Raw genomic sequence first — 26,049 nt, 5'->3', positions numbered from 1 at the left:
TCGCCGGGGCTGCGGGCGGGGTTTCCCTCACAGCAGGCCAGCTCTCAGCCCCACGCCGGTGAGTACCTCAGTATCAGAACACTCTGGGGAAACGGCAGACTGGGAGGTTTCCTGTGTGTCAGTCACTGAGTCACGTCCCATTCTTTGTGACCCCACCGGCTGTATTCCGCCAGGCTCCCCTGTCCACGGGATTCTCCAGGCCAGGCCACTGGAGTGGGTTGCCATTTCCTTCTCCAGGAGAGTTCCGTAGTGTTAATAATAAGTAAGGTAAGGGCAGTTCGTGTTTCTGGAGCGCTCTCTCTATGCCAGGCACCGGGGAAGCATTCGCCATCCATCCTGCCACCTGATCCTATAGTTGTGGTTCAACTTCTGTTATTAGCTTTTCTATTTTACAGACCAGGACTTGCGGTTTAGGGGGTTAAGAAGCTTGACGTGGGAGCTGAGATTCAAAGCCTGGCCAGGTGGCCCCAAAGCCCCAGCGATGGGCTCCCCAGCTAGCAAGCCCTTGCAGATCCTGACTTCTCTGCCGCCCTCCGAGAGGAGCCCGGCGCGCCCTCGCCCTCCGGCCAGCCCGACTCACCGTTTTTTTCTACAGGCGCGTGGCAGCGGGGACAGGGCTTGGTGGTCTTCTTGATTGTCTCTTTGGAGGCTTCCTCCCACCGGGCCTGCTCTGCTGCCTTCTCATCGATTCTGTAGGCCTGGGGAGAGAAGACAGAGGAAGGAGACGGTCAGACCTTCATGCTGGGCTGGACACGGGTTCCTTGAAACTCTGTCCTGGAAATTCTTAGACATGGAGGTGCCTTCAGGCAAGAAGCTCAGAGGGAAACTCACCCGACAAGTGGTGGACGGTTCCTGGCCGTGCCGGGACAGGCCCTGACACGGTTTTCTTGGCACGTGGCCCGTGCTTACAAGCCAAGAAAAGACCGTGTGGCTCTGTGGCTTGAGCTCCTGCTTTGTGCAGTTTTGACTACCTGTGATAAATAACATCTCTCGGGTGCTGAATAGGTGGGCAAGGTGAGACAGGCTCTGAAACCCTTCTAGTGAGATGTCTCATCGGGTGTGTGTACTAGGTTTAATTTTACACTGAGGATTAGACAAGTTAAACCACTGCCCGAGGCTGATAGGTAGGAGAGTCTGTGACTCCAAAATCTTCACTTTTCAGCTTTCTTCTACGTCTTACTATCTTGCATTCCTGCACCTGGACAGGAATGTGGTCGCCGATGAGACGGGGCAGGAAGAGGGAGATGAAGCTGATGAGGCAGAGGAGACTGCAGCAGGAGCCAGGAACAGCCAGAGGTCAAGATGGGCCCTTGGAGCCAGCTGCCTGGGTTCAAATCCCTCCCTGGGTAGGCGGGTTTGGGAACCCTGCATAACTCCCTGAAAGTTCCCATCTCAGATGGAAACCGACCTGTCTAGTGCTTTGTACTGAGGATCAAGTGGGTTAATGTCTTTAAAGACGCAAAAAACAAGTGTCTGACACCCCCTAAGTGCTGCTCTGAATGACCTGGGCCTCTACAACCAGCTCTCAGAAATGGTAATGTCATTCACATCAGAGGAATGACTTATCCCTGACTCAGACCACAGAAAGGAGGAGGGATTTCCAAGGCGCCACCGCAGATATTCTGTTCAGACACTACAATCTCTTCACTTATTTCAATGTTGAGTGACACGTGCAACGAAAGAGCTGGGACATTTTTGGATTCAGTACAAGAGCTCTGCAGTCTAGAAATATATATCACATGGTAATCCAAACAAAACCCCTCCATCTTGGCCTCTACGGAATTTTAAAATTTTCTTCTATGTTTTAAAATTAATACAAACATGCGAGTCATTTTATTAATCTGTGATGACTCTTAAAACATTCCCAGGCCTATTTTTAGGTTGCTTGCGTGCTAAGTTGCTTCACTGGCGTCCAACTCTTTGCAGCCCTGTGGACTGCAGCCTGCCAGGCTCCTCTGTCCATGGGATTCTCCAGGCAAGAATACTGGAGTGGGTTGCTATGCCCTCCTCCAGGGGATCTTCCCGACCCAGGGATTAAACCCATGTCTCTTATATCTCCTGTACTGACAGGTGGGAAGCCCATTTTTAGGTTTAGACACTACTAAAAATGACTTAAGTATCAGTTAGTAAAGAAACTGTATAATACAAAATGCTCTAACACTCTGATATTACTCTAATAATAACATTGATAAAGCGTTATACATTTATAGCACATTATGTTTTGCAGTTTGACTTCCTTCATTTCAGTGGATCCTCATGGTAACCTGGAGAAGACAGGCAGATGTCAAACCAAGGAAGCTTCTGAGTAGTAAAAAGGCCAAGGGCCGGGTGTCAGGATGCTCACCTTGTATAAAACAGTACCGGGGTCGACTGAATGCAAAGATTTGGGAAACCTGGAGGGTGGAAACCCAAAGCAGAGATGCTCATACGCTGGGCTCTAGCCCAGAGCCTTGCACTTTGAGGATCAAACTCTGCCCAGCACCGTTGCTTCTTAGCAGGTCTTCTACACGGTGAGAGTGAAGACAGTGAGAGCCAGAGGTGTGGGGTCGCTGTGGTCAGAAATGTCTGCCTCAGTAAGTACAGCAACCGTCCCCTGAAACCGCAGCCCCGAGAGGGACCAAGGTCAGGTACGGACTCTGGGGGGTGGAGCCTTCACCCCAGATGCCAATCCAGCTGGTATCCTGTCATCATCAGAGTCTACAGATTTTTGGAACATTTAAGTTTTCAGTCTTAAAAGAATGAATGAAGTATTAGGAAGTAAATGGGCTTCCTTGGTGGCTCAGGAGTAAAGAATCAGCATGCTAAGCAGGAGTCACAGATTCATTCCCTGGATCAGGAAAATCCCCTGGAGGAGGAATTGGCAACCCAGTACTCTTGCCTAGAGAATCCCATGAACAGAGGAGCCTGGCTGGCTACATACAGTCCATGGGGTTGCAAAGAGTCGGATGTGACTGAGCGACTTCACGAATAACACACTTAGAAGGGAAATGACCGTCTTTACATCTCAGATGCAGCATTTAATGGTTTCCTGGTAACGAGTATTTATGTTTCTGTTACTTCCAACAGAAAGTGAATTCATCCAATGCCAAGGTCATGGTTGTGTCTTCCTTGTCCCCCCAGTGTCTGGCACAGTGGCCTGCACCCAGGGGGCGCTCAGTACTTTTAGCTGAGTCAACGAACAAATGGCACAGCCCATGAAGGTGCCAACTGAACCGTCGTCTGGAATAGGACCCTGTGAGCCAAGAAGGGCACATCCCCGATGGTGGTCATTGAGGTGAAACCAATTCCTTTCTCTTAATCGGCTCTCCTGTTCACAAAGGTAAATGTCCTTTATAACTCAGAGGGTGTCACGTGATTTGTGAACACTTAGAATAAAGCAGAGTCAGTTTAATACAAAGAAGCAACCGCAGGTCACAGAGGACTTCCTTTGGCTCTGGGACAACGTAAAGACTATTCCTGGCCGACAGCCTAGTGATAAAGCTGTGATGAATGAGAATGCCGCGAGATTTAATAAGTAGGTTTGGATTTCAAGTGCATGTCTTCCCTGACCCTATGTCCCTAGCTTCTTTTTTTTTTTTTCTGTTAAGGTCCAGGAGCTTGTAATTCTGTAGTGATGGTTTAAAACTGCTTATGAGGGGCATAAAAATCAGAGAAACTTATAATGTAACTGACCAAAGACTAATTTGAAAATGCCGCTTTTCAGCAATATGGCGCACTGCATGCTAAAGGTAATTGCTCCCAGGTGTATATACTTAAAGATGCTGGATGAAATAAATAGGCAAGCAAGAGACGTCTTTGCTAAATAAATGGTTGATTTGATGGGAATGGCAGGAAAATCCCTGAAGCTCAGGATGAGAAAGAGAAAATCCTGCTGGTTTAGGGAGGGAGGAATCTGATGTTGGCAGTGGGCTGGTTTTCCTAGTCCCAGGATGCCCAGGGCTTGGTCTTTACAAGCAGAGGTGGAACCTGGGCCAGAGCAAGGTGGAAGGTGGATCTTCACATTCTTTGCTTACACACATGCATACAAGCCTCGTGTACAGAAATCTGTGAAAAGAATTCATACCACCTGATTAAGGTTTAAAAAAGCCTCATGCCAAAAAGTTAATTTGACAGTATAGCCAAGAACCTAGCTGAAGCAAAAATATTTTCTGTAGAGTAATGCTCTTTAAAAAGCCAAACCTCAAAAACAAACAAACAAACAAAAAAAAAAAACCCCACACAAATAAAATTCCAAGAAACCTGGGATCACAATTTTTAAAAAGTCACCAAATACAGGAGAAAACAAGCTACCATGAGAGAAAGTGGCAGAAATGCAAAACTGCAGAATCTGACCCGCAAAGGTTGTGGATACTGGAATGACCAGGGGCAGAGTACAAAATAAATACACTTAGTAATACAAATGAACTTATTTACAAAAAAAGAAACAGACTCACAGGCACAGAGAACAAACTTATGGTTACCAATGGAGAAAGAGGGGAGGGGAGGGATAAATTAGGAGTTGGGGATTGACAGATACGCCTACTACATATAAAATAGATAAACAACAGAGATTCACTGTATAGCACAGAGAACTATATTTAATATCTTATAGTAACCTGTAATGGAAAAGAACCTGAAAAAGAATATGTATTTACACACACACACACACACACACACACACACACGTATATTGAAGGATTCCCCCATGGCGCAATGGTAGAGAATTCACCTGCTGGTGCAGGACAGGCAGGAGACACAGGCTTTACCCCTGGGTCGGGAAGATCCCCTGGAAGAGGAAATAGCAACCCACTCCAGTATTCTTGCCTGGGAAATCCCATGGACAGAGGAGCCTGGAGGGCTGTAGTCCACAGAGTCACAAAGAATCAGACGTGGCTGAGAGACTGATCACACAACTGATACATGCATAGCTCAATCATTTTGCTGCACAACTGAAACTAACACAATATTACAAATCAACTGTAGTTTAAAAATCACTGCAGGTGGTGACTGCAGCCATGAAATTAAAAGACACTCTTTGGAAGAAAAGTTATGGCTGACCTAGACAGCATATTAAAAAGCAGAGACATTACTTTGCCAACAAAGGTCCATCTAGTCAAAGCTATGGTTTTTCCAGTAGTCATGTATGGATGTTCGAGTTGGACTATAAGGAAAGCTGGGCTCAGATATACATATATATTCTTTCCATATTCTTTTCCATTATGGTTTATCACCAGATATTGAATATAGTTACCTGTGCTAAACAGTAGGAGCTTACTGTTTTTGCTTTTTTAATATTTAGACCTGGTCTGCGGCCAGTGCTTTTAAAATTTTATTTATTATTTTTATTTTGGCTGCACTGGGTCTTCAATGCTTTGCGCGGGCTTGGTTGCCCTGTGGCAGGTGGGATCTTAGTTCCTGCACCAGGGATTGAACCCAGGCTCCCTGCATCAGGAGGCAGATTCTAAACCACTGGACCCCCAGGGTAGTCGAAGTAGAACGTTGCTGTTTATCCAACAAGGTCTGATAAACTATTATTCTCTGTGTAAATAGTTTGCATTTCCTCTGTGCTCAGATGCTCAGTCGTGTCTGACTCTTTGCGACCCCATGGACTGTAGCCCGCCAGGCTCCTCTGGCTATGGGATTTTCCAGGCAAGAATACTGGAGTGGGTTGCCATTTCCTTCTCCAGGGGAACTTCCTTACTCAGGGATCGAACCCAGGTCTCCTGCGTTAGCAGGCAGATTCTTTAACAACTGAGCCACCCAGGAAGCCCTTTACTGTGATGTGGCAAACAGCAAAGAGGACTCCGGGCTGAAGGCCGTGGCAAGGCCACAGAGCGGTTCTCCAGGCTGAGGCCGCGGGGTAGGTGTCGGCTCCTCGGAGCCCAGCAGCACCCCCACACCCCGCCCCCCACCGCCTGCTCTGCTCAGGACCCCGAGGCTGGCCCTCACTTCTGCCTGAGCTGTTGCAGCTGCTCTCAAGGCGACGTGGATGACGCCGCGACGGTCAGAGCCGAGGCTGGCTTTTCCTCGTCCTTTTCATCTCTGCTTGCCTCACTGCCCAGCCCGCTGCCCCCGGCTGCTGGCTTCCTTCCTCATGGGGAGAATATAGCCCCCGAGAGCACCACAATGCCCTCGGGGCCTCCACACCTGCGTCAACATCATTCTTGCTTCTTTCGCTTCGCCCAGCTGGGTCCACTGGAAGCAGGATAGTCAGGGGCCCACCTCACTGCTGCGGGCCCAAGAAGCAAGCGCTGGGTCATCCTTCTAGTGGGTCCTCTGTGTCCAGGCGACTGTGTTTGACCTTCGACTCTCAATTCCCAGGGGGAAAAGTGCTGTCACCGAGCCTCTTCACTGACATCTTTCAGAGCATCCTTTATGAGCATCCTTGGTACTGATGTCCAAATCCTTCTGGAATGATGGCAAGTAGTGGTTGGATGTACCCACTGCTATGGGATCACTGACAAAGCTAGTGGATGTGATGGAATTCCAGTTGAGCTATTTCAAATCCTGAAAGATGATGCTGTGAAAGTGCTGCACACAATATGCCAGCAAATTTGGAAAACTCAACAGTGGCCACAGGACTGGAAAAGGTCCGTTTTCATTCCAATCCCTAAGGCAATCCAAAAGAATGCTCAAACTACTGCACAATTGCACTCATCTCACAGGCTAGTAAAGTAATGCTCAAAATTCTCCAAGCCAGGCTTTAGCGATACATGAACCGAGATTTCCAGATGTTCAAGCTGGTTTTAGAAAAGGCAGGCAAACCAGAGATCAAATTGCCAACATCTGCTGGATCATCGAAAAAGCAAGAGAGTTCCAGAAAGACATCTATTTCTGCTTTATTGACTACGCCAAAGCCTTCGACTGTGTGGATCACAATAAACTGTGGAAAATTCTGAAGGAGATGGGAACACTAGATCACCTGATCTGCCTCTTGAGAAACCTGTATGCAGGTCAGGAAGCAACAGCTAGCACTACAATGGAACAACAGACTGGTTCCAAATAGGAAAAGGAATACATCAAGGCTGTATATTGTCACCCTGCTTATTTAACTTATACGCAGAGTACATCATGAGAAACGCTGGGCTGGAAGAAGCACAAGCTGGAATCAAGATTGCCGGGAGAAATATCAATAACCTCAGATATGCAGATGACACCACCCTTATGGAAGAAAGTGAAGAGCAACTAAAAAGCCTCTTGATGAAAGTGAAAGAGGAGAGTAAAAAAGTTGGCTTAAATCTCAACATTCAGAAAACTAAGATCATGGTATCTGGTCCCATCACTTCATGGGAAATAGATGGGGAGACAGTGGAAACAGTGGCAGACTATTTTTTTTGGCTCCAAAATCACTGCCAATGGTGACTGCAGCCATGAAATTAAAAGACGCTTACTCCTTGGAAGGAAAGTTATGACCAACCTAGATAGCATATTAAAAAGCAGAGACATTACTTTGCCAACAAAGGTCCATCTGGTCAAGGCTATGGTTTTTCCAGTGGTCATGTATGGATGTGAGAGTTGGACTGTGAAGAAAGCTGAGCACCGAAGAATTGATGCTTTTGAACTGTGGTGTTGGAGAAGACACTTGAGAGTCCCTTGGACTGCAAGGAGATCCAACCAGTCCATCCTAAAGGAAACCAGTCCTGAATATTCATTGGAAGGACTGATGCTGAAGCTAAAACTCCAATACTTTGGCCACCTGATGCAAAGAGCTGACTCATTGGAAAAGACCCTGATGCTGGGAAAGATTGAAGGCGGGAGGAGAAGGGGACAACAGAGGATGAGATGGTTGGATGGCATTGCTGACTCAATGGAAAGGAATTTCAGCAAGCTCTGGGAGATAGCGACGGACAGGGAAGCCTGGTGTGCTGCAGTGCGTGGGGTCACAAACAGTCGGAGACGACTGAGGCACTGAACAGCGGAACAACTTGAGAGGCTGCTCGCAGGCCTGGCATCTCTCCAGCTTTAGGAAACTTACTAGCGATACCTGTTTACCCTGGGGCTTCCTTGATGGCTCAGCAGGAAAGACTCCACCTGCCAAGGCAGGAGGGGGGGTTCCATCCCTGGGTCAGGAAGACCCCCTGGAGGAGGGCATGGCAACCCACTTCAGTAATCTTGCCTGGGTATCCCATGGACGGAGGAACTTGGCAGGCTATAGTCCATGGGGTCGCTAAGAGTTGGACACAACTTAGTGACTAAACAACAACAAATGTCCTAATTCTAAAAGTCAATTTAAATCTGTTTTCCAAAAAGGATCTGATTGCCATTAATTTCTGAAATTAGTTAGCTTTAATCAGATGAGAATGTTTTCAGGTGAGCGCCAACTGTGAAGTGTTGCCTTTATCATCAAAGCTGAATGCCCAGATAGTTTTCATCTTTAAATGAAAACTCCCGCCTTTGCAGAGAGTAGTGGTCCCTGCTGACAAATATTCTAGTCCAAGAGCACTGCTTGTGAGCAGCGCGCCCCCTGCCGGTGAGTTGGAACACAGCCGTTCCCTTTCAGGCACAAAGATTCTTGGAACTATTAATATTTATCACTCTCTCTGTTTGAACTGTGGTGTTGGAGAAGACTCTTGAGAGTCCCTTGGACTGCAAGGAGATCCAACCAGTCCATCCTAAAGGAGCTCAGTCCTGGGTGTTCATTGGAAGGACTGATGTTGAAGCTGAAATTCCAATACTTTGGCCACTTGATGTGAAGAGCTGACTCATTTGAAAAGACCCTGATGCTGGGAAGGATTGAAGACGGGAGGAGAAGGGGATGATAGAAGATGAGATGGTTGGATGGCATCACCGACTCAATGGACATGAGTTTGGGTAAACTCTGGGAGTTGGTGATGGACAGGGAGGCCTGGCGTGCTATGCTCCATGGGGTTGCAAAGAGTCTGACATGACTGAGTGACTGAACTGAACTGAACTTTTTGTGGGGATCTATGTATTTACGGGCTTCCCCAGTGGCTCACCGGTAAAGAATTTGCCTACAATACAGGAGAGGCAGGAGACAGGGGTTCATTCCTTGGGTGGGGAAGATCCCTTGGAGGAAGAAATGGCAGCCCCCTCCAGTATTCTTATCTGGAGAGCCCATGGACAGAGGAGCCTAGTGGGCTACGATTCATGGGGTCACAAAGAGTGGGACACGACTGACGTCACTGCGAACAGCACAGCAGCTGTGCATTTACATAGCATTAGTTTATATCATAAACATACTTAGTCAGGAAATACTCCGAATGTGTCTGTGTCTCCATGTGTATTTAGAAGGAAATCACTTAAGTGCTAGAATGTAATGGAGCATCTGGCAGTGGGCAGGCAGAGCTGCCAGGCTATACTCCCAGCACTGAGTTCCAGACCTCCCAGGCCACGCTGTCAGATTCGGTCTGGAAGGATATGCTTGACGATGACAGTCCCAGAGGTCATTTCTGCTCTTAGTGCGATCAGTACGAGGCACAACTGGGGGATTAGATCTGACACAGCCCTGCCTGCCCCTTGGGACCTCGGTCTGCTTCATGGAGCAGAAGGAACATAAATAATGTTTGTGAGCATGTTTTGAGATGGATGGGGAAAGTGGACAGCCTAAATATTAAGCTGTAAGATTATTAATGAGGGTGTCAATTAATAGGAATTTTAAAGTTCTTTGTGTTGAAGAAGTCACAAATTGGCAAATGGGGGAAGTCTGCAGCAGGGTGAGGAAGGTAGGCTGAGCTGGATGTTGGATGATGGAGGTCTTGAGTTCACGGATCGCTCCAGTCGGTCAAGGCTAAAATGATCAAGGCAGACAGGAGCTGGAATGTGGAGGCATCCCTGATGCAAAGAGGGAGATGAAGCAGAGAACAATCCTGTCCTTTGTGTAAAGTGCAGATATTCTGGTACAAAGCCGGCTGTTATTTTTTTTTGTTGAGCTGGCACAGAAACCCCTTCATTCAGCAAACATGTGGTGGATGCCTGCGATGTGCCAGGCACTGTTCTAGGTACTGGGAATATGTAAACAAAAGAGAATACGCAGACAAAAGAAGTCCCCGCCCTGTAGCGCTGACAAGTCAGCACAGCTGTGGCTCTTGGCCCGGGGGAGCACCTGGAGGACCTGTTCAAACTCTGATTGCTGTAGACCCCCCGCACCTCAACTCCCGCCCCCAAAGCCAGCAGTCTCCTCCCAGTTTCTGGATCACTAGGGTTTTTACAATTCATTTACCTGTTTGTTTTTTTTTAAACAGGACTGGATCTGGGCCCCCTGCATTGGAAGCTCAGGGCCACAGTCACTGGAACATCAGGAAAGTCCCTGGATCCGTGGGTCTCGCCATGTTCCCGAGTGATGCTCAAGCAGGTGGTCTGTGGACGACCCTTTGAGAAGTAGCAGGACATCTGCATACACTGCAGTCAGCACAGATACAAGGAATCGTGTATGTGTGTGTGTGCGCGTGTGTGTGCTCTGGCAGAGGTTGTCTTGGAGGTGTGCGTCTAATCTCTGCAGCCTGGTGTAAACTCGTGGGGGCGTGTGTGTACTGGGATGAGGACGGATGAAGAAAGAATACTGTGCTGAGTGTACACGGTGATTGGTCAGGCTCCGTGCTAGGATGATGCGTGCGTTATTCACTAAATCCTTTTGGTTTTACAACATCTCATTACAGACGAGGAAAGCACGTCTTGGAGAGGTCATATAGTTCACTTACTGATGACCACAGCTCCTGGGTCTGTCAGGGTTCATTCTCTAAACATACAGAACCATAGGATATACATATATACATGTACACATGTACATCTATATGTATAAAATATGGAGGAATTACTTTAAGGAATTTGCTCATGGGATTGTGGGAGCTGGCTAGTTCAAAAGCTGTAGGCAAGCTGGAAATGCAGGAGGAGTTTCCAAGTTATAATCACAAAGCTGAATTCCTTCTTATCTGGAAAACCTCTCTGCTTCATGAACCTTATGACAGGACTGATCATCAGGCCTTCAGGTGATTAGATGAGGCCCGCCCACATTATGGGTCATCTACTTGACATGAAGTCAGCCACATCTACAAAATAACTTCCCAGCAGCCTGGAGACTAGTGTTTAACAAAACAACTGTGCAACATAAGCCAAGCTGAGCCCCCAAAATCAACCATTGCAGCCAGTCCCAGTGGACACTCATTTTAAAGACCAGGTCTATTGGACTTTGAAGCCATTCTGCTTGGCCTTGGAGTCCTCACAGGACAGGGCTGATCAGATAAGAGATGTACACTTGATTTCTAATGAAAGAAATTCAACGTAAACTTGGAAAACAACAGCCATCAATTCGAGTGTGCTGACACGGGACTTCTCTGACCGTCCACGGCTTAAGAATCCGCCTTGCAATGCGGGGGACTTGGGTTCAGTCCCTGGTGGGGGACTAAGACCCCACACGCCAGAGCAGCTTAGCCCACACGCTGAAACAAGAGTCCATGCTCTGTAAAGACAGGTCCCGAGTGTCCCAACTAAGACCCGACACAGCCAAATACATAAACAAACGAATCTTTAAAAAGCACCTCCAATGTGCTGACACTTCATGCGTGTTTGGCAGCTGCTTCGTTTGATAAGAGGTGATCAGACACAGCAGGTGACCCGTCTTCTCCTGTACTGCGGATGACAGTATAGACCCTCCGATCCATTTTTAATCCAAAGTGAATGAAGGGTTCACTGTAGGCAGGACCCGGCTCTCAGCCTTTCAAGGCTGCACTTCACCCAGAAATGCTGCTTCTGTGTCTTGATTCTCCTGCCCCTGTGGTCAGTTGAAAGGGGTGTTGTTATTTCCCCAGGTCACTTCACTGCGGCCACCAGGTCTTGCAAAGTATGATTTCCTTTAAGGCTTTGGCGCCACCTGGTGACTGCGAGGAGCTCTGTAGATGTTTCCCCTCTTCTAATTGGAAACCCAGGGAACCTCCAGGCGGAGATGAAAGTCTCTGCTGTGTGCGCCTGTATGGGTGGTGGTGAGTGGGTATGTGCAGTGTGTGTAGTGAGTGTGTATGTGAGGGATGTGTGTGTGTATGTGTGTGCACACACTCAGGTGTGCCACCGTTTGCTTTTCAATCTTGTCTTTCATTTTCTCTCTCTCTGGGCTCAGTTAAGTTGCTCACTTGTGTCCAACTCTTTGCGACCCCAGGGACTGCAGCATGCCAGGCCTCCCTGTCCATCACCAACTCCCGGAGCTTCATGTCCATCGCATCGGTGATGCCATCCAACCATCTCATCCTCTGTCGCCCCCTTCTCCTCCTGCCTTCAATCTTTCCCAGCATTAGGGTCTTTTCCAATGAGTCGGTTCTTGGCATCAGGTGGCCAAAGTACTGGAGCCTCAGCATCAGCATCAGTCCTTCCAATGAACATTCAGGGCTGATTTCCTTGTTGCTCAGTCATGTCCTACCCTTTGCGACCCCACAGACTGTAGCCCACCAGGCTCCTCTGTCCATGGGATTTTCCAGGTGAGAATACTGGAGTGGGTTGCCATGCCCTCCTCCATTCTCTCTCTCTCATGCCCGACCCATTTTTTAGCATTCAGCCTTAAAAAAATTCAAACCTCAAAGCTGTACCATTTTATAGGACAAGGGATAAAATACTTCCCATACATGCTCTTTCCATTGTTTATAGCTCAGCAGGTCTTGCGGAGGGGCAGGGGAGGAGAACCCTGGAAGGATGTGAGTGTCGGGCCTGGAAATCGGGGAACCCATAGCCGCTCTGAGCCCCAGCCCGGGGCCATGCCTGCTGCCCAGAACCAACCAGTGAGGTGCGTGGGAGACGCACCGCAGAAGCTCGGGGTTGTCTGCAGCACCTGCGTTGCACCTGTCTGTTGAATGACGGTGCGGACGGACCACGCACCTGCATTTCAGGGGTTCTGTCATCATCACTAGATATCATTAGGGGTCTGCTCATCTTGTAACCAAGCGGGACCCTGTGGGTATCCCGGTCAAGTTTCTGATTAACCTCCTTACCTTAATCTTTATTCCTTCTCTTGTTCAAACCTTTTTCTCCTCAAGAGTAAGGAGTATCAAATGAGAGGGGGGATTGTAACCAAGCAGGACCCCAGGGGCCCTTTCTTAAACAGGCCTGCATACCCTCCACTCTAGCTCCTCTCTGAAGTCGATAACAGTATCTGATGCAAGTTTCTTGAGTTGCTTCCCAGCCATGAAAGTGAAAGTTGCTCAGTTGCGTCCGACTCTTTGCGACCCCATGGACTATACAGTCCATGGAATTCTCCAGGCCAGAAAACTGGAGTGGGTAGCTTTTCCCTCCTCCAGGGGATCTTCCCAACCCAGGGATCGAGCCCAGGTCTCCCGCACTGCAGGCGGATTCTCTACCAGCTGAGCCATGCAGATGTGAAACTCCCCACCAAGGGGAAGAGCTTAACTACTTGATGACCCTGAGCCCGCAACCCCGGGTCTCCTGGAGCCTGAGGACTGATGGTAACGCCTGCATCACCACCCTGTTCTCACCATCAGCCAGTTAGAGAACTGTGCGTGAACTGATCACAGACCCCAGGACCCTCTCCTCCTTTTTTTTTTTTTTTTTATAAAAGTGCTTTGCTGAAACCCTTCTGGGAGCTCAATCCGTCTCTGAGGCCAAGAGCCGCCTGTCTCCTTGCACGCCGTGCCTGCGTGCTTAGTTGTGTCCCATTCTTTGTGACCCCATGGACTCAGCCTTCCAGGCTCCTCTGTCCATGGGTTCTCCAGGCAAGAATACTGGAGTGGGTTGCCATTCCCTTCTCCGGGGGATCTTTCTGACCCAGGGATGGAACTCTCATCTCCCGTGTCTCCTGCATGGCAGGTGAATTCTTTACCCGCCAAGCCATCGGGGCATGGCCCTGCAATAAACCGCTCCCTGCTCTCAGCTCCTATTTGGCCTCACTGTGCATCAGGCACACAGACTCCGGCTGACGGTCTGCCACCTTCACATCCAGGGTCAAGGACTTGAATGAAGTAGCACTGAGAAAGCTGCTTTATGTAAACCAAGTGATTCATGAGCTACCCTCCCTGAGATCTGTGGACCCAGACCTCTGGGAACAGTCTACCCCCGCCTCCCGCCCTGCTCTCCCAGTTTGCAGAGTCTGCAAAGAGAGATGCAACGTCTGCAGAGAGACACAGAGGGGACCCGGGAACCCAGGCCTTCTGAGCTGTGGTTGTTTTCAGCTGCTTCTCCGGGGCAGGCATGTCTCTCAGCCTCTGTGTATAGAAATGGGAGTTGAAGTGCAGTTCTATGATAAATCTAATCGGTATCTTTTTCAGCCGAGCATCCCTGTGAGGTGGTCTAAGCATCTCTTTACCTGCCGAGTGCCTCTGCTGAGATGCCCAGAGGGAACCCGCCATCCCTCCCTGGATACCTGGCTTCTATCCTTGGTTTTCACATCAGTTGATGACTACAGCCGATACTGTGCCTCCACCAGCTGGAGGGCTCAAGGGTCAAAGGTGGGAGCAGGACCGGCCCCTCTTGTCACGACTCCCAGGGACCCGCCTGGGAATCTGAGCTCTGTCTGCGCAGCTCTGAGCCTCACAGGTACAGAGGCTCTGGTTTCCACAGGGAAAAACGCTTCTACCGTGACATACATCACAAATTCTCTTAAACTTGGAGTGTTTCCCTGGCAGTCCAGTGGCTAAGACTCCTTACCCCCAAGGCAGGGGGTGGCGTGGGTTCACGCCCCCTGGTCAGGGGCCTAGATCTCATATGCTGCTATTAAAGGATCCTGTGTGCCGTAAGTAAGACCTGGTATGGCCAAATAAAGAATTTTTTTTTTTTTTTAAGAATTAGGATTTGAAAAGAAAAAGAGCTTCCCTGGTGGCTCAGTGGTAAAGAATTAGCTGCCAGTGCAGGAGATGTAGGTTCAACCCCTGATCTGGGAAGGTCCCATGTGTCGCAGAGCAACCAAGCCCAAGCGTAGCAACTATGGAGCTGGTGCTCTGGAGCCTGGGTCTTTATGTTTCTCGCCCAGAGACTGGAGGGCAAGGGGAGGAGGCTGCCACTCCTGTAGCATAACTGACCGTCAGGAAGGAAGGTAAGGAGGGGGACCGCAGCTCACAGCACTGCCGCTGGTCTGGAGATGGCATCTGCTTCACCCGCACTCACCCTCAGCCAGGCTCCTCTAGGTCAGCCCTGATGGGTCCAAGCCCCTGGCCACCTGCCATTCTAAAGCCACGACTACTGAGCTTGATCATCTGCTCTCCAGTCTGGGCAGGAGGGCACCGACAGATGGCACGGTGAATCGCCTGGGCGCCCACCTGCTCCTCTCCCCTCCGTTACGGCTGCAGCCCTGCCTCTTCCTGATGGTCAGGGAGGATCTTTACTGTTTCATCCTTTACCCTTCCAGTACACCTCTGATGGGATGAATTCCCCTGCCCTTCTCTTTGAGTTTGCTTTATCTTTTCTTCTGCTTGATCTAGTCTGCATTCAAAACTTTTGATTGCAAATTTCTGTTCAGTTTCTGTATTCTCCAGCTCTGTGATTTCTGATTGGTACTTTTTAATAGCTTCTCTTTGTTGAAATCATATATGCATTGCTTGTATATGTCCCTTGTATATGCATCGCTCTACTGACCGTAGTGAACATTTGCATGACTGTTACCCCATTCTCTGAGCAGCACAAAGGGTGGATTGTAGGCGTGCTGAGATCCTGGCCAGACCAACTATTTCCCTGGCCACGAGGTGTGGTGGTCCCACAGCTCTAGGCTGCAGTCTCCAACCAGGAACTGCCATCAGCTGAAAGAAGTGGCTTCCTACCCCCATGTCAGGCTCCCTGTTGGGTTGGGGGGCCCACAAAGACGATGTGTGGGGGTGTGAATTCCTGCTCCCCGACATCCTTGATGCAGAGATCTGAGGGCCCATCCTGGCTCCAGAGCCCCTCACAGGACAGGATGAACCCCCGCTGCAACCAAATCCCCTTCCTCTGCCGTCCTGCTGCCTTCACTCGGCACAGCGAGAGACCCCCAAGTGCACCCCGCTCCCGAAGCCTGCACTCACCTCTCTAGGGTCTCAGCGCTTGCTTCCTAAAAACACGACATGTAGCTTAGGCCTAACATTTCCTAATTGATTTTCTGTCTGGTGATACATCTACTGTTGTAAGTGAGGTGCTGAAATTCCCCGCTGTTATCACATGTCTATCTGTTTCTTCCTTCAGGTCCGTAAATATTTTTAAATATTTAGGTGCTCCTGTGTGGAGTGAATAAATATTCACTAGTGTTGAAAAATATTTCCTAATGTTATATCTTCTTGATGAACTGTCTCTTTTATCATTAATATATTGGGCCCTTTAAACTTGTGAAATGTTCTATGTCAATATTTCATTTGGGCTTCCCTGGAGGCTCAGACAGTAAAGAATCTGCCTGTAATGCAGGAGACCTGGGTTCAATCCCTGGGTGGGGAAGTTACCCTGGAGAAGGGAATGGCTTACCCACTTCAGCACTCTTGCCTGGAGAATTCCATGGACAGAGGAGCCTGGTGGGCTACAGGCCAGGGGGTCTCAAAGTGTCGGACACGACTGAGCGACTAACACTTTCACTTTTCATAATGCATGCATGGTCTATTTCATTAAATAGTGTGCCCTGTAAGTTTCTTATAGTATCTTTACTCTTTTTCACTCTTTACCCTTCCAATATGCCTCTGATTGGATGAATTCCACTGACCTGTCTTTGAGTTTGCTTTATCTTTTCTTCTGCTTGATCTAGTCTGCTGCTGAAACTTTCTATTACAAATTTCTGTTCAGCTATTGTATTCTTCAGTTCTGATTCTGTGATTTCTGATTGGTGCTCTTTAATAGTTTCTCTTTGTTGAAATTATATTTGCACTGCTTGTATATGCACCTTGTATATGCATTGCTCTTCTGACCTCAGTGAATATCTGCATGACTGTTACCCTATCAGGTAAATCACTTATCTCCATGAAAATAAGATCTGTTTCTGGAGATTTATCTTGTTCTTTTGTTTGGAAACATTTTTGTCTGTTTCTTCATTTTTCTGACTCCGTGTGGGATTCCGTGCCTTAGATAAAACAGCCACAGCTCTCAGCTTTGACAGGATGGTCTAGTGCAGGGGGATGAATATTGTCAATCAGACTGGCCTGGGCTACCGGTTGTCTCTCAGCCTTCTGTGATTGTCCAAGACTCCTCCTTTGTTCTTAGTGGCTCCCGGCAGTTGACTGTGTGCCAAGACCTGTCACTGTCCCAAAGGGGAGGATGGCACTCAGCCCAGTTGCACTTCGGCTGATTAGAAGCTGGATTTGCAGGCAGCAGCTGGGAAAACATGTCATTAGGCCCCTTCCAGGGAGCACCTGGGAGATGGGTGTTTTTCCTGCTCCCTCTCTGCTGGGTATGAGCGGGTACTTGTGGGAGGGGGGGTGGCGGTGTTCCTGTGCCCACTAGGACTGTTTCTCTGGGACTTTCCAGGTGGTGCAGTGGATAAGACTCCACCTTCCAATGCAAGGGACACGGGCTCGATCCCTGGTCCAGGAAGATGCCACACGCCAAGGAGCAACCAAGCCTGAGCACCGCAGCTGCTGAGCCTGCATGCTGTAACTACTGAAGCCCGCGTGCCCGGAGCCTGGGCTCTGCAGGGAGGGAAGCCACAGCAGGGAGCAGCCGACGCACCGTGACTTGAGAGGATCCCGGCTCTCTGTAACCAGAGAAAGCCCTCTCGCCACACGGAAGATCCAGCGCAACCAAAAAAAAACCAAAACCCCAAAAGACTGTTTCTTTGTTTGCTACAGTCCTGTGAGACTCATGGATGCAAGCCCCTCCGGCTCTTAGGACCAGGTGAGCCCAGGTGGGTGGGGTCACCTCACGTGGAAGCTGCAAAAGCTGGGGGTGTGCAAACTCCTTCCTGGGAGATTCTGAGGCTTCGGTTCTATTATTGGAGCAGGCTGAAGAGAGAAAGTGGGAGATATGTCTGCCCGCTTCCCTGGTCTCCGGGAAGAACTGCAGTCAGCCCCTGGAGGCCCACTAAATTAGAAGCCTGGTCCCCAGGTGGCACTTTTAAAAAAGCCCTTTCAGGATGGAAGACAGGCATTTTTTTTTTTTTTTTTTTTTTGGTCTGTTCCCTCTGTGCTGAGTCCCGGAGGGACAGCCAGCTCAGAATTGCTTCTTTGTTTGCTCCAGTCCTGCGGGACTCATGAATGGAAGCCTCTTTGCCCATCAGAGCGGTATGCGATCCGTTCTGAGCTGCGGTGCAGACTTATGCACGGGCTCCTGCCAGAGACACCGGTGCCTCGTCGTGGACTGCAGAGAGAAGGCAGGAGAGCTGTGCTCTGGCCTCCCTGGTCTTTGGGGGGTCACAGCCCGCCCCTAGTGCCTGCTAAATTAGAAGCCTGGTGCTCAGGCAGCAACTGTCAAAGTATGCAGATCACCTCTCTCACGGAAAGACGCCCTCTGCACCAAGCACTGTGGGAAGAACCATGGCGGGTGCTGTGCGTCTTGTTAAGAATTACTTCTTGGTTTGCTGCAGTCTTGTGGGTCTCACGGACACAAGCCCCATTGGTTTTTAGAGCTAGCTGCTTTGGGAGTCAGTCCCTGCAGCGGGAATCAGTTGGTGCACAAGTTTTGGGGTCCAAACCCTTTGGTCCTCGGGGAGAAGCTGGGCGTTGGGGGTTCCCTTGCAGTTGCAAGGGTCAGCGCTGGGGTGGGGATTTTTGTTGTTGTCGCTGTCCTGCACAGATCACGCTCACTCAGTCGTGTCCGGCTCTTTGTGACCCCATGGACTGTAGCCGGCCAGGCTCCTCTGTTCCCACCCCGAGGGATCTTCCTGACCCAGGGACCCAGGGATTGAACCCGTGTTTTCTGCAGCTCCGGCATGAGCAGGCGGATTCTTTGCCACCTGGAGCTCTATGGGGCACACAGGATCAAACCTGTGCTCCTCGCAGTAGGAGTGCCGAGTCTTAACCACTGGACTGCCCGGGAAACCCTGGGGGGTGGGTTTAACCGCAAGAGTGTGCCAGCCTTTCCTGCGTGTTTCCACGTGGGCGCTCATGCAGGAGTCGCTCAGCTGGCCCCAGGGCCCCTGGCGTTGTGCCGTGTACAGCTGTATAGTCAGGGCCGGTCTTACTATGTCTCACGTTACTTGCACCTCACAGACATTCACTGTTCCGACCCCATTTGCTCACTTTGAGTTTTCGTGTCACACCTTGGTAATTCTTGTGATGTTTCAAACGTTTCCATTACTATCATATGGGCTATGGTGATCTGTGGTCAGTGACCCTTGATGTTACTGTTGCCACTGTTCTGAGGCACCTTGAATCATGCCCGTATAAGACTTTGAACTTAGTCGAGAAATGTTGTGTGTGTTGTGACTGCCCTAGAGACCACGAGTTCCCCCGCCTTTCTCCCTCTTCTCAGGCCTCCCTATTCCCTGAGACACAACAGGATGGAAATTAGGCCGATCAGTTACCCTCAACGGTCTCTAAGTGAAAGGAAGAGTTGAAAGTCTCCGACTTTACACCAAAAGCTAGAAGTGACTAAGCTGAGCGAGGAAGGCATGTCCAAAGCCTTGACAGGCTGAAAGCCAGACCGTTTGCACCAAACTGTTAAGTTCTGAATGCAAGGGAAAAGTTCTTGAAGGAAATTTAAAGCACTACTCCAGTGAATACACAAATGATAAGAAAGTGAAAACAGCCTTCTTGTGGATGTGGAGAAAGTTGTGTGATCGAGAAGACAAGTCAACCACAGTGCTCCCTTAAACCAAAGCTGGATCCAGACTCTGTGCTCAGTCACTTCGGTCGTGTCCGACTCTTTGTGACCGCATGGACTGTAGTCCACCAGGCTTCTCTGTCCATGGGAACACTGGAGTAGGTTGCCATGCCCTCCTCCAGGGGATCTTCCTGAATCAGAGGTTGAACCCGTGTCTCCTGCATGGCAGGCAATTCTTTACCACTGAGCCACCGGGGAAGGCCTGAGCAAGGCTCTAACTCTCTTCAATTCTATGAAGGCCGAGAGCGGTGAGGAAGCTACATAAGAAAGGTCTGCCACTGGGAGAGTTTGGCTCATGAGGTTTAAGGAAAGATGTCGTCTCCATAACATAAAAGTGCAGAGTGAAGCAGCAAGGGCTGATGTAGAAGCTACAGCAAGTTGTTGAGAAGATCTAGTTAATTCATGAAGGTGGCTACACTACACAATAGATAAAACAGCATTATCTTCAAAGAAGATGTCATCCAGCACTCTCGTAGTTAGAGAGGAGACGTCAATGCTTGGCTTCAAAGCTTCAAAGGACAGGCTCATCCTCTTGTTAGGGGTGAATGCAGCTGGTGACTTAAGCTCAGTCCAGTTCAGTCACTCAGTCATGTCCGACTCTTTGCAATACATGGACTGCAGCATGCCAGGCTTCCCTGTCTATCATTAACTCCCGGAGCTTGCTCAAACTCATGTCCATTGAGTCAGTGATAAGTTGAAGCCAATGTGGATTGACCATTCCCCAAATCCTAGGGCCCTTAAGAATCATGCTCTATCTTCTCTTCCTGTGCTCAATAAAAGAAGCAACAAAGGCTGGATGCCAGCACATCAGTTCACAACATGGTTTACTGAATATTTTAAGCCCGTGGTTGAGACCTACTGCTCAGAAAAAAGGGTTCCTTTCAAGATGTTACTACTCACTGACCATGCACCTGGTGACCAGAGAACCCCAGTGGAGATGAACAATGAGATTCACGTTGTTTTCACGCCTGTTGATACAACATCCATTCTGCTGCCCAAGCATCAGGGTCACTTTGACTTTCAAGTCTTATGATTTAAGAAACACACCTCATAAGGCTATACCTGCCATAGATAAGTGATTCCTCTGGTTGATTTTGGCAAAGTAAATTGAATACCTCTGGAAAGGACTCAACATCTGAGATGCCATGAAGAACATTCATGATTCATAGGGAAGAAGTCAAAATATGAACATTCATGGGAGTTTGAAAGAATCTGATTCCAGTCTTCAAGGGTGATTTTGAGGGCTTTAGATCTCAGTGGAGGAAGGAACGGCAGATGTGGTGGAAATAGTGAGAGAACTAGAATTACAGCCTGAAGATGTGACTGATTTGCTGCAATCTCACAGTGAACTTTATGGATAAGGTGTTGCTTCTTGTGGATGAACAAGTAAGGTTGTTTCCTGAGATGGAATTTATTCCTGGGGCAGATGCTGTAAAGATGGTTGAAACAATAACAAATGATTTAGAATATTACCTAAACTGGCTTGATAAAGCAGTGGCAGGATTTGAGAAGACTGACCTCAATTGTGAAGGCAGTTCTACTGTGGGTGAAATGTTACAGAGACATTGTTCATGGAAGGAAGAGTCAATCCATGTGGCAGATCTCATTGCTGTCTTATTTTGAGAGACTTCCATAGCCACCCCAACCTTCAGCAACCACCACCCTGATCAGTCAGCAGCCATCAATATCGAGGCAAGACCTACCACCAACAAAAAGATTAGGACTCACTCAAGGCTCTGATAAGGGTTAGCATTTTTTTTTTAAAGCAATAAAGTACTTCTTGATGAGGGTGAAAGAGGAAAGTGAAAAAGCTGACTTAAAACTCAATGTTCAACTAAGATCATGGCATCCAGTCCCATCATTTCATGACAAATAGATGGGAAACAATGGAAACAGTGATGGACTTTATTTTTGGGCTCCAAAATCACTGGAAATGGTGACTGCAACCATGAAATTAAAAGACACTTGCTCCTTGGAAGAAGAGTTATGACAGACCTAGACAGCATTTTAAAAAATAAACACATCACTTTGCTGACAAAGCTCCATGTAGTCCAAGCTATGGTTTTTCCAGTGGTTATGTATGGATGTGAGAGTTGGACCATAAAGAAGACTGAGCACCAAAGAATTGATGCTTTTGAACTGTGGTGTTGGAGAAGACTCTTGAGAGTCCCATGGACAGCAAGGAGATCCAACCAGTCCATCCTAAAGGAAGTCAACACTGAGTATTCATTGAGAGGACTGATGCTGAAGCTCCAATACTTTGGCCACCTGAAGTGAAGAGCTGACTCATTGGAGAAAACCCTGCCTGACACTGGGAAACATTGAGGGCAAGAGAAGAAGGGGGTGACAGAGGATGATATGGTTGGATGGCATCATGGACTCAATGGACATGAGTTTCAGCAAATTCGGGGAGATAGTGAAGGACAGAGCATCCTAGCATGCTGCAGTTCATGGGGTCGCAAAAAGGCAGACATAACTTAGTGAACGAACAATAGCTTCTTATTAAGGTATGTATTTTTGGAGCACAATGATACTGTATACTTAATAGAATATAATAGAGTGCACACATAACATTTACATGCACTGGGAAACAGAAACATTTGTGAGACTTGCTTTACTGTGACGTTGCCTTGTTGCGATGGTCTGGAACTGAACCTGTATTATTCTCTCTGAGGTGTGCCTGTGGGTGTTATGTGGCTGTGAGAGGTGGGGGGCTCAGGGGCTCCTGTGTCACCATCTTGGCCTCCGTCCCCCTCCCCAGTTCCTGTAGCATGCTTTCCCAGCCTCACAGTGAGGTTGGACACATGGGGATGAAAGTGGGGGGGTCATCATTCATTCACTAACATTTAATGGGTACCACCTAAGGGCTGGACACCGGGGTTATAAAGATAAAACAGGTACCAATCTTGTACCAAGAAAGCTCAGAATCTTAGGGAAGATCCAAGGAAACAGCTTTTCAATGTGATGAATGGATCACAGAGGTCTGTGTGCTTGGAGTCTGAGAGCTTGGAGGAAGTCATGGGCTGGGCGCATGACTTCATGGAGGAGGAAACACATGCTCTGGGTCTTGCAGGTTGAGCAGGAGCTTGGCACGCAGGAGTGCACAGTCCTATTAGACACTGTAGATTTATGCATCACTGTTCCCAGACTCCTTTGAGCAGGTGCAGCCAATGAAAATAATCTCCCCTGTGGCTTTGGACAACACCATTACAACTCTGGACGTCTCAGTTTGCCTTCTTGTTGAATAGGAGGAGGAACGTCAACTACTTAGAACCCCTGGGAAAACGAATCAGTTTATGTGGTTTACAATAGCAAGTGTTTACTTATTAGAAAGCCTCCAGGGGAACACATGGAGGCGAATACCCCGGCTCAAGCAAGAAGCAGTAAATGGGGCTGGACTCTCATTAGCCCGAGAAGGATTGATCTTCTGTCACTGATTCCCCAGACCCCCAGCAGTTTCGACTTCAAGCTTGTTCAATGTTTTAAAACCAATTTAAAACCAATTTTTGAGTTTTTTAAAAAATATTGCATTAATCAAAAAATGCATTAAGTGTAGGGTCAAACAACTTAGTTGATGGGAAAAGCCCGATTGAGCCCCAGGAGACACAAGCTTGTCTGGTTGCATAATGTCATATCAAAGCCCAGAAACCGCTCAGCTTTCAAGGGAGAATGGTGGAGCATAGCCACAGACGGCTGAAAGGAAAAGCCTTACAAGTGTCTCGAATTGAAAGGAAATTTGAAGAAGGCTAATGACGGTATTCTGTTGTATTAGCAGCGTTCAGACATGAGGGTTCATCTGAAGCCTTCCATCCCAGGAGGGGAGGCTGTGATGAGATTTTTATTGTCAGGTGTGAGGAGTGCCAGCCTTTCAAAGGTTTCAGGTCAATGGGATTGCAGAGGTCACCCATTTGAAGATCACTGTGGTCTGAGAGAAATGAAGGGAACAGAAAATAAACTAGCTCTAGGAAAATAAAAACCCTTCATTCTCTTGCCAGATGGAATTGGCTGTTTCAGTTTGATGAAATAGATTGTTGGGTTCATCCTTCTCCATGTCCAAGAGTAGTTCTGGTTGAAATGAGGAAACCAGAGACGTGGAGAATATACTGGTTATCCTGGGTTCTTTTCTCTCTCTGCCTTGCATATGGAAGGCTGAGTCCTTTGTGGCTGGCTTTCAGCTGGCTGTGGCCAGGGGGAGATCTTAGCAAGAGCCCAGAGGATGGGTGGGAGAAATCAAGTGTGGTCCTCACTCCCCTCCAGCTTTGGGGCCACTCCTGGCAATGTAGGCCCCCCGCCCCCCAATTACGTCTCTTTTCAGAGCTCCTCTGTGGCTCCAGCCCTTGAGGCGGGTCCCTGTGAAACACCCTCTCCTCCTCCTCTCCCTTCAGGCCCGGGGCAGTCACGGTCCGCCCGGCGCTGGACTCTCAGACCGCCCCCATCAGTTCTGGTTCCTCTGACCCTTCCCCACCCCTGCAGGGCATCCGTGACCCTCCAACTCCAGTCTCTCCACGTCTGCATCTGAGGAGGACCCTCAACGGGTCAGAGACACAGGAAGAAACGGCAGCAAAGCCCCCAAACTGCAGTTGCCTTCGATTCTCAGGCAGTAGTGGACCGGCAGACTTTCCCCGTTTGGTTGGGCCATTAGCTTCATTTTGAGATTAGAGAAATATGAGGCCTGGTTCAGTTACCAGGGGCGCCAGCGAGGAAGGAGGCTCACTTTAGCGAGGTCTCGTGGCAGAGCTGTCTCTTCCTGAATCCCCTCTTGGATAACCCCGTCTAGGATGAAAGATTCCTCTTCGGAATTCCTGTCACATTGGCTGTGCAACCCTGTGGCATCTAATGGGTGTGTGCTCAGTTGCTGAGTCATCCGGCCCTCTGCATCCCCATGGACTGACCGTAGCCCGCCGGGCTCCTCTGTCCATTGGATTTTTCAGGCAAGAATACTGGATGGGTTGCCATCTCCGCCTCCCGGGGATCTTCCCGACCCAGGATGGAATCTGCATCTCCTATGGCTCCTGCATTGCAGGAGGATTTTTCTTTTTTAACCACAGAGCCACCTGGGGAGCCTGTGACATCTAATAAAGTAACAAACTCCATGAGAGCAGGCACTTTATCCCCACAGACGAGAACAAAGCCTAACCCGCTACAGGTGTTTAATACTACTGAACGAATGAAAGAACATCTTTTCCTTTATAGATGTCACTGTGGAGAGGGAACGTTGCCCGAAGTCAGGCCCTTGCCACGGCAGCGGCCCCCTCCCTTACATGGTAGCCCCTGAGAGGAGATCAGGCTGCAGAAAACCAGGAACCACTCTGCTCTGGGTACCGGTCTAGGTAGTTAAGATGTACATCGGAGGGATAATTTCAGAGCCCAGAGCCTTGCATCTTCCCACACGAAGAAAAGTACTGAAGGCATTAACGTGAGAGGTCTGCTTTGTGTGATGAGCAGTAATCTTTGCTTCCCCAGTGGCTCAGAGGGTAAAGAGTCTGCCTGCAACACAGGAGACCCGGGTTCGAGCTCTGGGTGGGGAAGATCCCCTGGAGAAGGAAATGGCAACCCACTCCAGTATCTTGCCTGGAGAATGCCATGGACAGAGGAGCCTGGCGGGCTACAGTCCATGGAGTCACAAAGAGTCAGACAAGACTGAGTGATTAATTTAACTTTGATGTTTGACTCCACTGATTTTTTTTTTTTAGCATGAACTACTATCGGAAAAAAACAAAAACAAAAATTCCTATTATTCTGTTCCTCCCTTTTGTCTTCAAAGTGGTTCTTCAGATCTATCTGAGAGTCTGTCTCCTGGCTATAGTCTCAGTAAGGTCCCTAGATAAAAGCTTAATTCACAATGTTTAGGGGGTGCATTTTTCTTCAATTGACACCATCACCACTCAACAAACACCTATTAAATGCCTATGCACCAGGTACTGTCTTGAGCCTCAGGATGCAGGGGTGAACAGAAGTCTAGCTGGAGAGAATCTCGCTTTTGTACTTCGTCTATTTGGTTCCCTCTGCTGGAATGTTCTATGTCACCTTATTCCCCTGTCCTCTTGACAAGCTTTGACCCACCCTTCATGATTTTCTTAGCGAAGTGTTATACAAAACCGTATTTGCTACATTTTGCTTTAGCATATTCTTACCATTATCTGTTTTCCCATAAGCCTCCCCTATAGCTCCCTGGTGAGCCTCTGAAGATAAATGTACTTCTCTGAATTTTTTTCAGAGAATCTAGCAGGATGACTGTCCCGTAGAAATGCTGTTCAATTCCTGCTAATAGATGGTGTTTGCAGACACAGGCCCCTTGATACTGGCCATCTGTCCAGAAGGCCAGCTATAATTTTCTTTCTCCTATATTTTGGAGTTCCTTTTCTTTTTTTAATTTAGGCTACCTTAACCATTGGAGCTTGCCTGGTGGCT

General features: G+C 48.6%; 1 protein-coding gene across 1 annotated transcript in view; it reads right to left on the bottom strand.

The window, feature by feature from the left end:
• PRKN (parkin RBR E3 ubiquitin protein ligase) overlaps window positions 1–26,049 on the bottom strand; it is a 1,209,190-nt gene that overhangs the window by 8,856 nt on the left and 1,174,285 nt on the right. The window contains exon 12 of the mRNA XM_070461506.1: window positions 581–698. Within this exon, the coding sequence (XP_070317607.1) occupies window positions 581–698 (118 nt within the window). The remainder of the gene's footprint in view (window positions 1–580; window positions 699–26,049) is intronic.

This window comes from Odocoileus virginianus, chromosome 34 (assembly GCF_023699985.2).
Source record: "Odocoileus virginianus isolate 20LAN1187 ecotype Illinois chromosome 34, Ovbor_1.2, whole genome shotgun sequence".
In the NCBI taxonomy this organism is placed as follows: Eukaryota; Metazoa; Chordata; class Mammalia; order Artiodactyla; family Cervidae; genus Odocoileus; species Odocoileus virginianus.
This window is presented reverse-complemented; position numbering and strand designations above follow the sequence as displayed.